This window comes from Crocuta crocuta, unplaced genomic scaffold (assembly GCF_008692635.1).
Source record: "Crocuta crocuta isolate KB4526 unplaced genomic scaffold, BGI_CrCroc_1.0 scaffold451, whole genome shotgun sequence".
NCBI lineage: Eukaryota > Metazoa > Chordata > Mammalia > Carnivora > Hyaenidae > Crocuta > Crocuta crocuta.
This window is the reverse complement of record NW_027527963.1, coordinates 1,584,496-1,598,989: the sequence shown is the minus strand read 5'-3', so window position 1 is coordinate 1,598,989 and position 14,494 is coordinate 1,584,496. Positions and strand designations below refer to the sequence as shown.

At 41.0% G+C, this 14,494-nt stretch overlaps 1 protein-coding gene across 1 annotated transcript in view; it reads left to right on the top strand.

Annotated features, from left to right (window-relative positions):
• The first annotated feature begins 39 nt into the window (after window positions 1-39).
• The window catches only part of PRDM5 (PR/SET domain 5), a 205,539-nt gene continuing 191,084 nt past the window's right edge, over window positions 40-14,494 (top strand). Inside the window, 1 exon segment of the mRNA XM_077752777.1 lies at window positions 40-247. Within this exon segment, the coding sequence (XP_077608903.1) occupies window positions 155-247 (93 nt within the window). The 5' untranslated portion in view covers window positions 40-154.

Genomic DNA, 14,494 nt, shown 5'->3' with positions numbered 1-14,494 from the left:
TCGGCGGGGAGGGGGGGATTCTGGGAGGAAAACTCCCTTTCCTCCTTCCCCGCCAGCCTCTCCCCTCCACCCGAGCACCCCAAATTTCGATGTGTCTCCTCCCGGGCGCAGAGCGCTGGTGCTGAGCGAGGCGGCGGCGTTCGCGGCCGCGAAAATGCTGGGCATGTACGTGCCGGACAGGTTCTCCCTGAAGTCCTCCCGGGTTCAGGACGGGATGGGGCTCTACACGGCCCGCAGAGTGAGAAAGGTGGGTGACCCGGCGCAGCCAGCGCGCCCCCGCTCCTGCCGCGCCCTGTGCGCCTCCCGGGCTCNGGCCGCCCTCCGCCGCCGGCCGGGCCGGGGGCGGCACTGCTGCGGGCCGCCCTGCGGCCAGGAGGTCTTTCCTCTCCCCTGCAGGAAGTGAGCCGGATGGAGCCTCCCTCTCCCTCGGTTCTGGGAGTGAGCGGAGTCTCTGCGTCGGTGGAGCCGCGCGTGGGCGGGTGTCTTCACAGGCGCGCACGCAGCCCCGCCGCCGCCTTTCTTCCTTTAGGAAGAGGAAATGTGGTCGGAAGCGCCTCGCTCTCCGCACAGGTTTTGGGAGGGGGGCATCCGGAGCGAAGCGCCAGACAGGCTTCGGAATCCCATTCACACGCTCGGAAGTTCGTTCCTTCCTTCCAAAACGTGTGATGTGGATTCTGGGAGGTGACAACTAGATAATCTTTTTATCTCTGATCTTTTTTCTCTGCCTTTGCATTTTCGCTGACTAGAATCTCTCCTTCCAGAAATTTAGAGGCAAATGAGGAAGGCAGGCACGTTGCACTCACTGTGCGTGGGGGAACGGCCTGGAAACTTTGGATGTTGAAAACAAAGGCCTAGGAGGAGAGATAACTGGAAAATTCCAAACCTTTGGATTTGATGAGACTTGTGTTACAGCCTTTTCACGGGATATGTAAAATCTGGAACCACAAAGGCCGTGGTAAAATGCCCAGGGTAATGAGAGCCACCGTTTATTGAGCAGATAATTTGTGACAAGGCCACTATTTGGGACTTTACCTACATCAGTAACAGCATCAGCACAACTCCCTTGAGAACAGTATTAATCCTCATGTAAGGGATGAAAAAAAACAGAAGTAATGCACAGTTAAATTTCCTACAGTGAGGCTTCAAATCCATGGCTTCTAGGTCCAAAGCTCATGTTCTCTCCACTATCCCTGCCAAGTACATACCCACACCGAACAGATATTTTGAAAAATGGAGGTTTGGGCAAGAGCAGGCTTGTTTAGGAAAGGTATGCTAGCAAGAGGTTCACAGAATACGCCCAGAGACACCAGGATGCCTTTCGTCTGAGTATAAATCAGAAAGGGGGAAGAAAGACCAGTGCTGCAGAGGGCTTCCTTGACAACACGACCTATATAAGCGTCTCCCAGGGTAAAACTGGAAGAAACAAACATCATATTTACTTTTTCAAATGGAAGTTTGGAAGAAAACTAGGAGTAAACACTTTATCTGAATTTGAGATGAACTGAATAGATATTTTTGTCAAATAGGTAAATGTCAAAATCCACATTCTTTCAGAGCAGAAGTTGAAATTCAGCTTTTAATCCTTTCTCACAGGATATGAAAATTCCCAAATGGATTTTTCCTGAAAGTAGGTCTAAATTTAATTACTAAAAAAGTAAACACAATTCTTTTTTTTTAAATATTTTTATTTATTTCTAGGAGAGAAAGAGAGACAGCGTGAGCAGGGGAGGGTCAGAGAGAGAGGGAGTCACAGACCGAAACAGGCTCCAGGCTCTGAGCTGGCAGTCAGCACAGAGCCCGACGCGGGGCTCGAACCCACGAACCGCGAGATCATGACCTAAGCGAAAGTCGGACGCTTAACCGACTAAGCCACCCAGGCGCCCCAAAAGTAAACACAATTCTTAAACATTATATTGTTTACTGTTATTGAGAGTTGTATAGTAGAAATTTATACAAATATTAGAATGATTACATAATCCCTCTATTTTTCCTTATTATTTAGGTTTTAGAAACAGCTGGACAATGTACTTTCTTTTGATATTTTCATAAATTCCAACTTATTTTTCCATGTATTTGATTATTTGGACATTTAATTATTTTTGGATATAGAATGAACAGCTTCCCATATCACCATATATTAGTCTATTTTGTTATTGTAGTACTAAGTAGATACTTATCTTTTCCTGGCTCTTGTAATTTCTACATGTAAAACACAAAGTTTTTCATTCTGTTCACATCTAGAATGCTTATCTATATTTCAAGTGAATATGCAGATGTTTGCATTGAATTCGATGTCCTACTATTAGTGACGTAGTATAGTTATGATCACAAGATACTCAATCATAAAGTCATCAATCATGGACAGGTTCACTGATGCCAGAAATAACCCTGAATTAGGCTTCGGTTCCTTTGCTTTCCAAAGGCTGAGGAGGAGGCTGAAGCTGAATAGCAGATTTTAGCTGAATGGTAAAGCCAAAGCTGAATGTCCATGCATCCCTGTTTGCATATAGTTTCTTGATTCTTAAATATTTTCCAAGTTACCTTTAGTAGGCCTGCTGGCGATAAATCAAGGATTAAGGGTCTGAGAAGACAGAATTTCAGTATTTAAAGACCTTAAAAGTTTTTATATTCTTTATTCTAAATACATTTTGGAATATATCACTGTATATGTTAGAAATTACAAGTTTTTGTCACACTTTTATAACACACATGCTTGTATAACAATTCTGTTTTTTTTTTAAAAATTGCAGGGCACCTGGGACGTCAGTTGGTTAAGTGTCCAACTTCGGCTCAGGTCACAATCTCATGGTTTGTGGGTTTGATCCACCTGTTGGGCTCTGTGCTGACAGCTCAGGGCCTGGAGCCTGCGCTCGCGCTCTCTCTCTCTCTCTCTCTCTCTCTCTCTCCCTCCCCCTCCCTCTCTCCACCTCTCTCCCTCTCTCTCGGCGCCCCTCTCCCCACGCTTGTGCTCTCTCTCAAAAATAAATAAAATAAATTAAAAAAGAAAAACATTTTCAGTTCAAGCTTTTTCAATTCAATTTCAAATAAATTAAAAAAGAAAAACATTTTCAATTCTAACCCGACTGGTAGGAAGTTGGGGGATCTTTCTAGAGACTCCACTCCCTCTACATTCATCAGGTTGATTTGTTGTTTCCTTAACAATGGGACCACTTAATCAGTTTTTAGGTCCACTTCCTTTTTTGCAGTGTTTCCCAGAGTGGGTTCCCTGCAATAGAATCACGTGATGCCTGGCTCCACCTTAGCTCTACTAGGTTTTTCCTTGGCAATAATTTCTTTTTTGCAGGCCTGAGCTTGCGCTCTCTCACAAGCTTTCTCTCTTTTTCTCTTTTTGTAGAAAATCTGGATAGTGACAATAAGATGATAAGGAAAGGAGTTTCTTTCCTTTTCTTGCCATTATGGAAATTAAAGATTGGATGAAGAGAAGGTCCTTTGGTAGCTATTTCTATGTAAGCCATGAATTGTTTTTGGAGAAAGAATGAATGAGACTATTGGAAAGCCCTTGAGTAGAAAAAGGAGACCTGAGTTCATTCACAGTTATACACATTGTAATTTGCTAATGATTAGACTAAGGTGGACATTTCTTTTTTTTTAAATTAATTAATTTTTTTTGAGAGAGAAAGAGAGAGAGAGAGAGAGAAAACCACCAGTGGGGGAGGGGGAGAGAGAGGGAAAGAGAATCCCAAGTAGGCTTCCGCTGATGTGGGGCTTGATGTGGGGCTTGAACTCATGAACTGTGAGATCATGACCGGAGCTGAAATCAAGAGTTGGATCCTTAACTGACTGAGCCACCCAGACTCCCCTAAAGTGGACACTTATGCATGCCATGTGTCAGACCCTGTTCTAAGCGTTTACTATGTTTTATCTTATGAGCAGAGTTTAATCCTTCAACAAAGATGTGTAGTTTTATATTATAAAGTACTATGCAGATTAAAATTAATATTACTTACTCAAAGGCAATACATTAAATATACATACAAAAAAATTAAGCAAACAAATACCTCACTACTTTACTTTTTTTTTTTTAAATGTTTTTTATTTATTTCTAGGAGAGAGAGAGAGACAGCGTGAGCAGGGGAGGGTCAGAGAGAGAGGGAGTCACAGACTGAAATAGGCTCCAGGCTCTGAGCTGGCAGTCAGCACAGAGCCCGACGCGGGGCTCGAACCCACGAACCGCGAGATCATGACCTAAGCGAAAGTCGGACGCTTAACCGACTAAGCCACCCAGGCGCCCCACTACTTTACATTTTTAATATCATGACCATTTTCCCCCTTGACGGTTAATGTGATTAATCAGGGATGGTGGTTGTTGACATTATGCTTGAAACCAAAAAGTGGAAGGGTGAAACTTGAAGGTTCCTTCAAACGCTCACATTCTGTGATTTTATGGAAAGGGTTAAGGCAGGAAATAAAGTACTACCAGTCCTCCTTTGCTTTAGGTTTATTGCAGGCAGTTGGTTTTTCTTTCCCTTTGACTTCAGCCATTTAACCGTTCTTATGTGGTAGGCGCTATGCTAGGCTCTGGGGATACACAGGTGAGTAAGACTAGGTCTTTGTCCACAAGGAACTTATTTTCCTGTTTGGGGAGATCTGCAGTAAACAAATAAAAAAGGGAAGGTTATCAAGAGAATTTCATCCTGTTTATCTGGATTGATTTTGCTTGGCACTGTATTAGGCAATGGAATTGCAGAATTATAGTAATTTTTAGTCTGGTCAGGGAGATAGCAAAGGAAATCGTTACCATACTATCTGACTAGTGCTATGGTAGACAACAAAATAAGGTTGTGGGATGGTGTGAGATAAGAAGTACTGCAGAGTTCAGAAGAAGGACAGACCCTGTTGTCATTACAGTAAGGGATCAGAAAATCTTGGGGGAATCCCAGAAGGCTTTATGGAAGAGTTGAATATCTTGGTGTCAGTCAAGTTATTATTGTTAATATTGTCTTTATAATTGAGCATTTTAACTTTATATATGTTGGTGTGACACCTCAAGTATTGCCTGGGTGACACAGACTAAGTGGTGCACCTGTGGTACCAATTTCTGTGAGTCTGAGCAGATTTTATGCTCTTAATCCATTTGGAGAGAGTTGAACAGTTTGTGGGTAGAATTGTTGGGAATAAAATTCAAACAGTCCTTTGAGGGCTAGACCTTGAGACAGGCCATATTGCAGACGAAGGAGTTGTTTATTGTTTATATTTTGTTTTTTAAGTTTAATTATTTTGAGAGGGACAGAGACAGCGTTGGGTGGAGGAGGGGAAGAGAGAGAGAGGGAGAGAATCCCAAGCAGGATCTGCACTGTCATTGTAGAGCCCATTGCAGGGCTCAAACTCACAGAACTGTGAGATTATGACTGGAGCTGAAACCAAGAGTTGGATGCTTAACTGACTGAGCTGCCCAGATGCCCCATGGTAGTTGTTTAACTGTTTCCATCGAAGCACCACCTTGCACAGAAGAGAATGTGGGCAGCTTGAAAGTGTCACACACGAGCACACAGTATGAAGTCTGGGTTTTCTGTTTACTGTGTACTTGTGTATGCTATCTCATTTATTGTACAACAGTCCTTGCAGGTTTATTATTATCCCCAGTTTACAGATGGCATACTTACTGGATAATTACTTTTTGTCAAAATTTTTGCAGTTGTCCTTATGCTGACCTTGAAAAGGTTTTCTCCTTTCCAGTTCATTCTTCACTAGGAGGCTAAAACCTTACCAGATCAGATATGTAGTTATTTTCCTTTATATCTAGTAGCCCTTTAACCTGCAAAGCATAGTATAGTTAAACTGGGCTTGTATTTTTAAAAAGAAACAAAGATGAACAGGAAAGCTAAAGAAAAGCCAAAAAGGAAATAACTAAATATAAATGAAATAAAATTATGTTTCTCCTAGATTTCTGGTCCCCTAATCCAGTAGAAGCAGTAAATGGCATTGCCGAGAGCTGTTGATACGCCAGCAACTGTATTGACCCCCCCTGAGGAGTTCTGTTCCTTGTTCCCTTCCCTCTCAATCTTGTGCTTTTTTGCCAAGTGGCTCCTGAGTGTCATCCTGTGTCCATGAACCCTAGGATGGGGTCCCACTATACTTTGCCCTTCTCATGAACAAATGCAGGTTCCTAGTTCAAAATTTGTCAGATACCCTAGGATTTTATACACAACTACTTTTCTTTTTTTTTTTTTTTAATGTTTTATTTATTTCTGAGAGAGGGAGAGACAGCATGAACAGGGGAGGGTCAGGGAGAGAGGGAGACACAGAATCCGAAGCAGGCTCCAGGCTCTGGGCTGGCAGTCAGCACAGAGCCCGATGTGGGGCTCCAACCCACGAACTGTGAGGTCATGACTTGAGCTGAAGTCAGAAGCTCAACCGACTGAGCCACCCAGGCGCCCCTACACAACTACTTTTCTGGACAAAACTTATTGACAGTGTTGGGGTATAAGTTTCCTGTTACCACTGTAACAAATTATCACAAATTCAGTGGCTTAAAGCTATACAAGTTTATTATCTATGGTTCTGGAGAATATAAATCTAAAATGAGTGGGCTGAGGTGATTCCTTCCAGAGGCTCTAGAGTCTGTCTACCTCCCTGCCTTCTGCAGTTTCCTGGAGGCTGCCCACATTCCTTTGCCCCATATCATTCCAACCTCTGCTTTTGTGGTCACATTTCCTTCTCTGACTCTGACCCTCTGACTCTGACTTCTCTTATAAGGACCCTTGTGGTTAGATTGGGCTGACCCAGGTAGTCCAGGATAATCTCCCCATCTCAGGATCCCTAATGTAATTACATCTGCACAGTCTCTTATATCAGGTAAGGTAACATACAGATTCTGGGAATTAGGATGTAAATATTTTTGGTGGGGCCATTACTATCCTACCTGGACTCCAAAGTATAATTCTTGGCCTGGATTATATGGAACATTTTATGATAACTAACTGGGGTGAGTTGTTCCCCACATACTGATCCTGACAAAACGTACCCATTGCAGATCTATCACATTGATGAATATTGTGTCTTGTTTTCAGTGTTGATTCTGGTGAGATCTTCAGAGTTGACATTCATGCAACAAAACCTGGATGAGTGGTCTCCTTATATAGAGGAGCAAAAAGTATGTTCATGGGAAGTAGAAGAACTTCAGAAGTAATCTAACGTACACATTCTCATTTTGCAAATGATGACACTAGAGCCCAGAGAAGCTTTGCACAGTCTTTCAGCTAATAGCTGCCTCTCATGGTCCCATGTCTTCCATGATACCAGCTTCCTCTCTTTCAAACCAAGGCAAACACCTTGATTTTTTTTGAGGGATTTACAGTAAAGATATTTAATGAGTCAAATCCCAGTGAAAAATACCTGGAAAAAAGTTCAAATCTGAGCTGATGAAAATAAAATAAGCTAAAAAAAAAAAAAGCAAGTTGTTTAGGGTTAGAAAACCATATGGGGAAGAGGTGCCTTAAAAAGAAAAGTAAGTAAAAGCATTGAGGAACAATCACTGTGCATAAATGTTAATATAAGGAGATGCGATTTTGTGGAATAAAATGTTTTGTTGATCAGCTTGGAAGGTGAATCTCATGAAGAAACAATGGATCTTTATGCTAGAGCTACAATTCTACCAGTGAATGTTTGCTTATATTTCCTGGTAGCTGATGATAACTAATCTGGAAACATAATCAGAGGGACAGTCATCACCATTGATGCCTGCCATATGTGCTATCTCTTTTTTCTGTTTACACATTTATACTCTAGGATAGAGACTCAAAGAAGCTTTGTATATCCTGGTGTTATAGATTTTAAAATATATAAATAATCCACTTAGATGGATGTTTTCTCTGAAACTTCATATTTTGTTTTTTGTGTGTGCGATAATAACAGGTATGGTTAATTTTTTCAACAAATATTTATTGAGTCCCTGAAGTTTTTAGGCAGTGGGCTAGTTGCTAGTGACAGAAGGGTGAATGATGGAGACAATAGTCATTGAATGCATCACACAGTTCATACTCAAGTCCTACACCAAGCTTGCAAGGTTATCCNGGACGCTTAACCGACTAAGCCACCCAGGCGCCCCACTACTTTACATTTTTAATATCATGACCATTTTCCCCCTTGACGGTTAATGTGATTAATCAGGGATGGTGGTTGTTGACATTATGCTTGAAACCAAAAAGTGGAAGGGTGAAACTTGAAGGTTCCTTCAAACGCTCACATTCTGTGATTTTATGGAAAGGGTTAAGGCAGGAAATAAAGTACTACCAGTCCTCCTTTGCTTTAGGTTTATTGCAGGCAGTTGGTTTTTCTTTCCCTTTGACTTCAGCCATTTAACCGTTCTTATGTGGTAGGCGCTATGCTAGGCTCTGGGGATACACAGGTGAGTAAGACTAGGTCTTTGTCCACAAGGAACTTATTTTCCTGTTTGGGGAGATCTGCAGTAAACAAATAAAAAAGGGAAGGTTATCAAGAGAATTTCATCCTGTTTATCTGGATTGATTTTGCTTGGCACTGTATTAGGCAATGGAATTGCAGAATTATAGTAATTTTTAGTCTGGTCAGGGAGATAGCAAAGGAAATCGTTACCATACTATCTGACTAGTGCTATGGTAGACAACAAAATAAGGTTGTGGGATGGTGTGAGATAAGAAGTACTGCAGAGTTCAGAAGAAGGACAGACCCTGTTGTCATTACAGTAAGGGATCAGAAAATCTTGGGGGAATCCCAGAAGGCTTTATGGAAGAGTTGAATATCTTGGTGTCAGTCAAGTTATTATTGTTAATATTGTCTTTATAATTGAGCATTTTAACTTTATATATGTTGGTGTGACACCTCAAGTATTGCCTGGGTGACACAGACTAAGTGGTGCACCTGTGGTACCAATTTCTGTGAGTCTGAGCAGATTTTATGCTCTTAATCCATTTGGAGAGAGTTGAACAGTTTGTGGGTAGAATTGTTGGGAATAAAATTCAAACAGTCCTTTGAGGGCTAGACCTTGAGACAGGCCATATTGCAGACGAAGGAGTTGTTTATTGTTTATATTTTGTTTTTTAAGTTTAATTATTTTGAGAGGGACAGAGACAGCGTTGGGTGGAGGAGGGGAAGAGAGAGAGAGGGAGAGAATCCCAAGCAGGATCTGCACTGTCATTGTAGAGCCCATTGCAGGGCTCAAACTCACAGAACTGTGAGATTATGACTGGAGCTGAAACCAAGAGTTGGATGCTTAACTGACTGAGCTGCCCAGATGCCCCATGGTAGTTGTTTAACTGTTTCCATCGAAGCACCACCTTGCACAGAAGAGAATGTGGGCAGCTTGAAAGTGTCACACACGAGCACACAGTATGAAGTCTGGGTTTTCTGTTTACTGTGTACTTGTGTATGCTATCTCATTTATTGTACAACAGTCCTTGCAGGTTTATTATTATCCCCAGTTTACAGATGGCATACTTACTGGATAATTACTTTTTGTCAAAATTTTTGCAGTTGTCCTTATGCTGACCTTGAAAAGGTTTTCTCCTTTCCAGTTCATTCTTCACTAGGAGGCTAAAACCTTACCAGATCAGATATGTAGTTATTTTCCTTTATATCTAGTAGCCCTTTAACCTGCAAAGCATAGTATAGTTAAACTGGGCTTGTATTTTTAAAAAGAAACAAAGATGAACAGGAAAGCTAAAGAAAAGCCAAAAAGGAAATAACTAAATATAAATGAAATAAAATTATGTTTCTCCTAGATTTCTGGTCCCCTAATCCAGTAGAAGCAGTAAATGGCATTGCCGAGAGCTGTTGATACGCCAGCAACTGTATTGACCCCCCCTGAGGAGTTCTGTTCCTTGTTCCCTTCCCTCTCAATCTTGTGCTTTTTTGCCAAGTGGCTCCTGAGTGTCATCCTGTGTCCATGAACCCTAGGATGGGTTCCCACTATACTTTGCCCTTCTCATGAACAAATGCAGGTTCCTAGTTCAAAATTTGTCAGATACCCTAGGATTTTATACACAACTACTTTTCTTTTTTTTTTTTTTTAATGTTTTATTTATTTCTGAGAGAGGGAGAGACAGCATGAACAGGGGAGGGTCAGGGAGAGAGGGAGACACAGAATCCGAAGCAGGCTCCAGGCTCTGGGCTGGCAGTCAGCACAGAGCCCGATGTGGGGCTCCAACCCACGAACTGTGAGGTCATGACTTGAGCTGAAGTCAGAAGCTCAACCGACTGAGCCACCCAGGCGCCCCTACACAACTACTTTTCTGGACAAAACTTATTGACAGTGTTGGGGTATAAGTTTCCTGTTACCACTGTAACAAATTATCACAAATTCAGTGGCTTAAAGCTATACAAGTTTATTATCTATGGTTCTGGAGAATATAAATCTAAAATGAGTGGGCTGAGGTGATTCCTTCCAGAGGCTCTAGAGTCTGTCTACCTCCCTGCCTTCTGCAGTTTCCTGGAGGCTGCCCACATTCCTTTGCCCCATATCATTCCAACCTCTGCTTTTGTGGTCACATTTCCTTCTCTGACTCTGACCCTCTGACTCTGACTTCTCTTATAAGGACCCTTGTGGTTAGATTGGGCTGACCCAGGTAGTCCAGGATAATCTCCCCATCTCAGGATCCCTAATGTAATTACATCTGCACAGTCTCTTATATCAGGTAAGGTAACATACAGATTCTGGGAATTAGGATGTAAATATTTTTGGTGGGGCCATTACTATCCTACCTGGACTCCAAAGTATAATTCTTGGCCTGGATTATATGGAACATTTTATGATAACTAACTGGGGTGAGTTGTTCCCCACATACTGATCCTGACAAAACGTACCCATTGCAGATCTATCACATTGATGAATATTGTGTCTTGTTTTCAGTGTTGATTCTGGTGAGATCTTCAGAGTTGACATTCATGCAACAAAACCTGGATGAGTGGTCTCCTTATATAGAGGAGGAAAAAGTATGTTCATGGGAAGTAGAAGAACTTCAGAAGTAATCTAACGTACACATTCTCATTTTGCAAATGATGACACTAGAGCCCAGAGAAGCTTTGCACAGTCTTTCAGCTAATAGCTGCCTCTCATGGTCCCATGTCTTCCATGATACCAGCTTCCTCTCTTTCAAACCAAGGCAAACACCTTGATTTTTTTTGAGGGATTTACAGTAAAGATATTTAATGAGTCAAATCCCAGTGAAAAATACCTGGAAAAAAGTTCAAATCTGAGCTTATGAAAATAAGATAAGCTAAAAAAAAAAAAAAAGCAAGTTGTATAGGGTTAGNTAAGATAAGCTAAAAAAAAAAAAAGCAAGTTGTTTAGGGTTAGAAAACCATATGGGGAAGAGGTGCCTTAAAAAGAAAAGTAAGTAAAAGCATTGAGGAACAATCACTGTGCATAAATGTTAATATAAGGAGATGCGATTTTGTGGAATAAAATGTTTTGTTGATCAGCTTGGAAGGTGAATCTCATGAAGAAACAATGGATCTTTATGCTAGAGCTACAATTCTACCAGTGAATGTTTGCTTATATTTCCTGGTAGCTGATGATAACTAATCTGGAAACATAATCAGAGGGACAGTCATCACCATTGATGCCTGCCATATGTGCTATCTCTTTTTTCTGTTTACACATTTATACTCTAGGATAGAGACTCAAAGAAGCTTTGTATATCCTGGTGTTATAGATTTTAAAATATATAAATAATCCACTTAGATGGATGTTTTCTCTGAAACTTCATATTTTGTTTTTTGTGTGTGCGATAATAACAGGTATGGTTAATTTTTTCAACAAATATTTATTGAGTCCCTGAAGTTTTTAGGCAGTGGGCTAGTTGCTAGTGACAGAAGGGTGAATGATGGAGACAATAGTCATTGAATGCATCACACAGTTCATACTCAAGTCCTACACCAAGCTTGCAAGGTTATCCTGCCATTGTTATCCTTGCTTTATAGATGAGGGGACTGATTCTGAGGAAGGTTATATTAATAACAAGTGAGTTAATCAGAATCTGAATGCAGATCATTCCATATATCCTTTTCACTGCAAAAAATTTTTTTTGCTCTGTACTGATAAAGTGCACACACAACCACTCATATAGTTAAAAAAAATTATTTTACAAAAGTGAGAAAAAGTAAACTCATTTCATCATCCAGCATTTCTCATTCAACAGTATCTTATGGAAATCGCTTCAAGTAATCTACTTTGGCTGTAATTTATTATTTTGATGTTTGTTTATGTATTTATTTATTTACTAATGTTTTGTTTTTTAATTTATTTATTTTGAGAGAGAGAGAGTGAGGGAGCGGCAGAAAGAGGGAGAGAGAGAAAATCCCAAGCAGATTCTGCACTGACAGTGCAGTGCAGAGGCTGATGCGGGGCTCAAACTCATGAACCATGAGATCATGACCTGAGCTAAAACCAAGAGTCAGATGCTTAACTGATTGAGCCACCAGGCACCCCTGTAATTTATTATTTTTAATGACTAGATATATTTTATGTTGTCCGCATGCCACAATTTCCATTTGTTCAGGTCTGCTTTACATAGTTATTCAAGATATATCTTCATCACCAAAATCTGTACTGGCCATTATGAATACAGTAGTGAACAAAATAGAAATTCTGTCTCTTATGGAGCTTGCGTTTTAGTGAGAAGAGACAGAAACTGAACAAGGAACATATTAGATAAATTTTATACTATGTTAAAATGTGATAAGTGCTAAGGAAAAAAGAAAAAGTAGAGCCAGGTACTGATAACTTGGCAGAGTGTGTGGATGTGAATGTGGGGATGCTGTTATAAATAGGTGGTCCAGTTAGTCTTCACTAAGCAAGGGAGGTTTGGGCAGTGACTTACAGGATGGCAAAGTGGACAAACATATTTCCAGGGGAAGAGCATTCTAGGCAGCAGCAAGAGCAAAGACTCTTAAGATGGGAGTTTGCTTGTTGTGTCCCAGGACAAGGGGGCCAATGAGGCTGGAAGGGAGTGAGCAGGGGCTGAGTACTAGGGGTCAGAGAGTTAGTGAAGAGAAGCCCACTAAGGGCTACATTTCTTTCTTTCAGGCCATTGTAAAGATGTCTACTTTTCTTTGAGTGAAATGGAGAACCACTGCAGGGTTTTGACATGATTTGACTTGAGTTTATCAAGGGTCCATTGCCATGTTGACAATGGTTGGCCACAGGGCAAGTGTGTAACTTAGAAGACTTGTTAGGATCCTGCTGCAGTGATCCAGGTGAAAGATGATGGTGGCTTAGACCAACATGGTGGCAATGCTGGTACTGTATTTGAAGACAGCAGTGACAGAGTATGCTGATGGAATAAGGGTGAAAGAAAGGGAAGGATCGAAGATGATTCCAAGGATTTCAGTGTGAGAAATTGGAAGGGTTGGACTGTCAGCCAACAACTGAGATGGTGAGGATTGTCGGTGGAGCAGGTTTGAAGGAGTAGGATCAGGAACTCAGTTGAAGGCATGTTGATTTAAGTTCGTTTATTTGTTTGTTTTATAAATGTTTATTCATTTTTGAGAAGGAGAGAGAAAGAGCGTGCACGTATGTGTGTGTGTGCTTGCAAGTTGGGTAGGGGGAGAGGGAGAGGGGGACAGAGGACCTGAAGTGGGCTCCACACTGACAGCAGCCCTATGCGGGGCTCAAGCTCACCAACTGAGCGACCATGACCTGAGCCGAAGTCGGATGTTCAGCTGACTGAGCCACTCAGATGTCTCTATTTATTTATTTTTCAAAGACAGAGAGAGAGAGAGAATGAGAGAGAGAAAGAGCAAGAGGGAGAGAATGGGGGAGGGGCAGAGAGAGAGAGAGGGAAAGAGAATCCCAAGCAGGCCCCACACTCTGGGGCTCTAATTCAAGAACTTCGAGATCATACCTAGGCCACAATCCAGAGTCAGACACTGAAACCAACTGAGCCAACCTGAAGGCATGTTAACTTTGAGGTTTCTTTTTTTTTCCTTTCTTTCTTTTTTTTTTTTTTTACAAATAGTTTATTGTCAAGTTGGTGTCCATATAACACCCAGTGCTCATCCCCACAAGTGCCCTCCTCCATGCCCATCTCCCCCCTCCCTCACTTTGAGGTTTCTGCTAGACCACGGAAGAGATGTCAAAGAGGTGAGGAGATACAGTTGTTGTACCTACACATCCTCCTTCCCATCCTTTATGCCATTATTTTCAGCTATCTTATTTTATGCTGTATTCCCTTTCAATCATCAATTGAATTTTAGAGCAATTAAAAATAAGACAATTTGTCTTTATTATATATTTATATATATTTTTAACATTCTGGAGCTCTTAATTTCTTCATTTTTAACTAATTTTCTGTTTTATCTTTTGTAATCATATGTAGCTAGATTATATTTCATAATACAGTATTATAATCTCAATTAATGAAAGAATCTAATTCCTTCATATTTAGCATAATTGCTGATAGAGCTGATTTCATTCTTGTCTTTCTTTATGCTCATTACTTATTTATTTATTTATTTTTAATGTTTTTATTTATTTTTGAGAGAGAAAGAGACACCA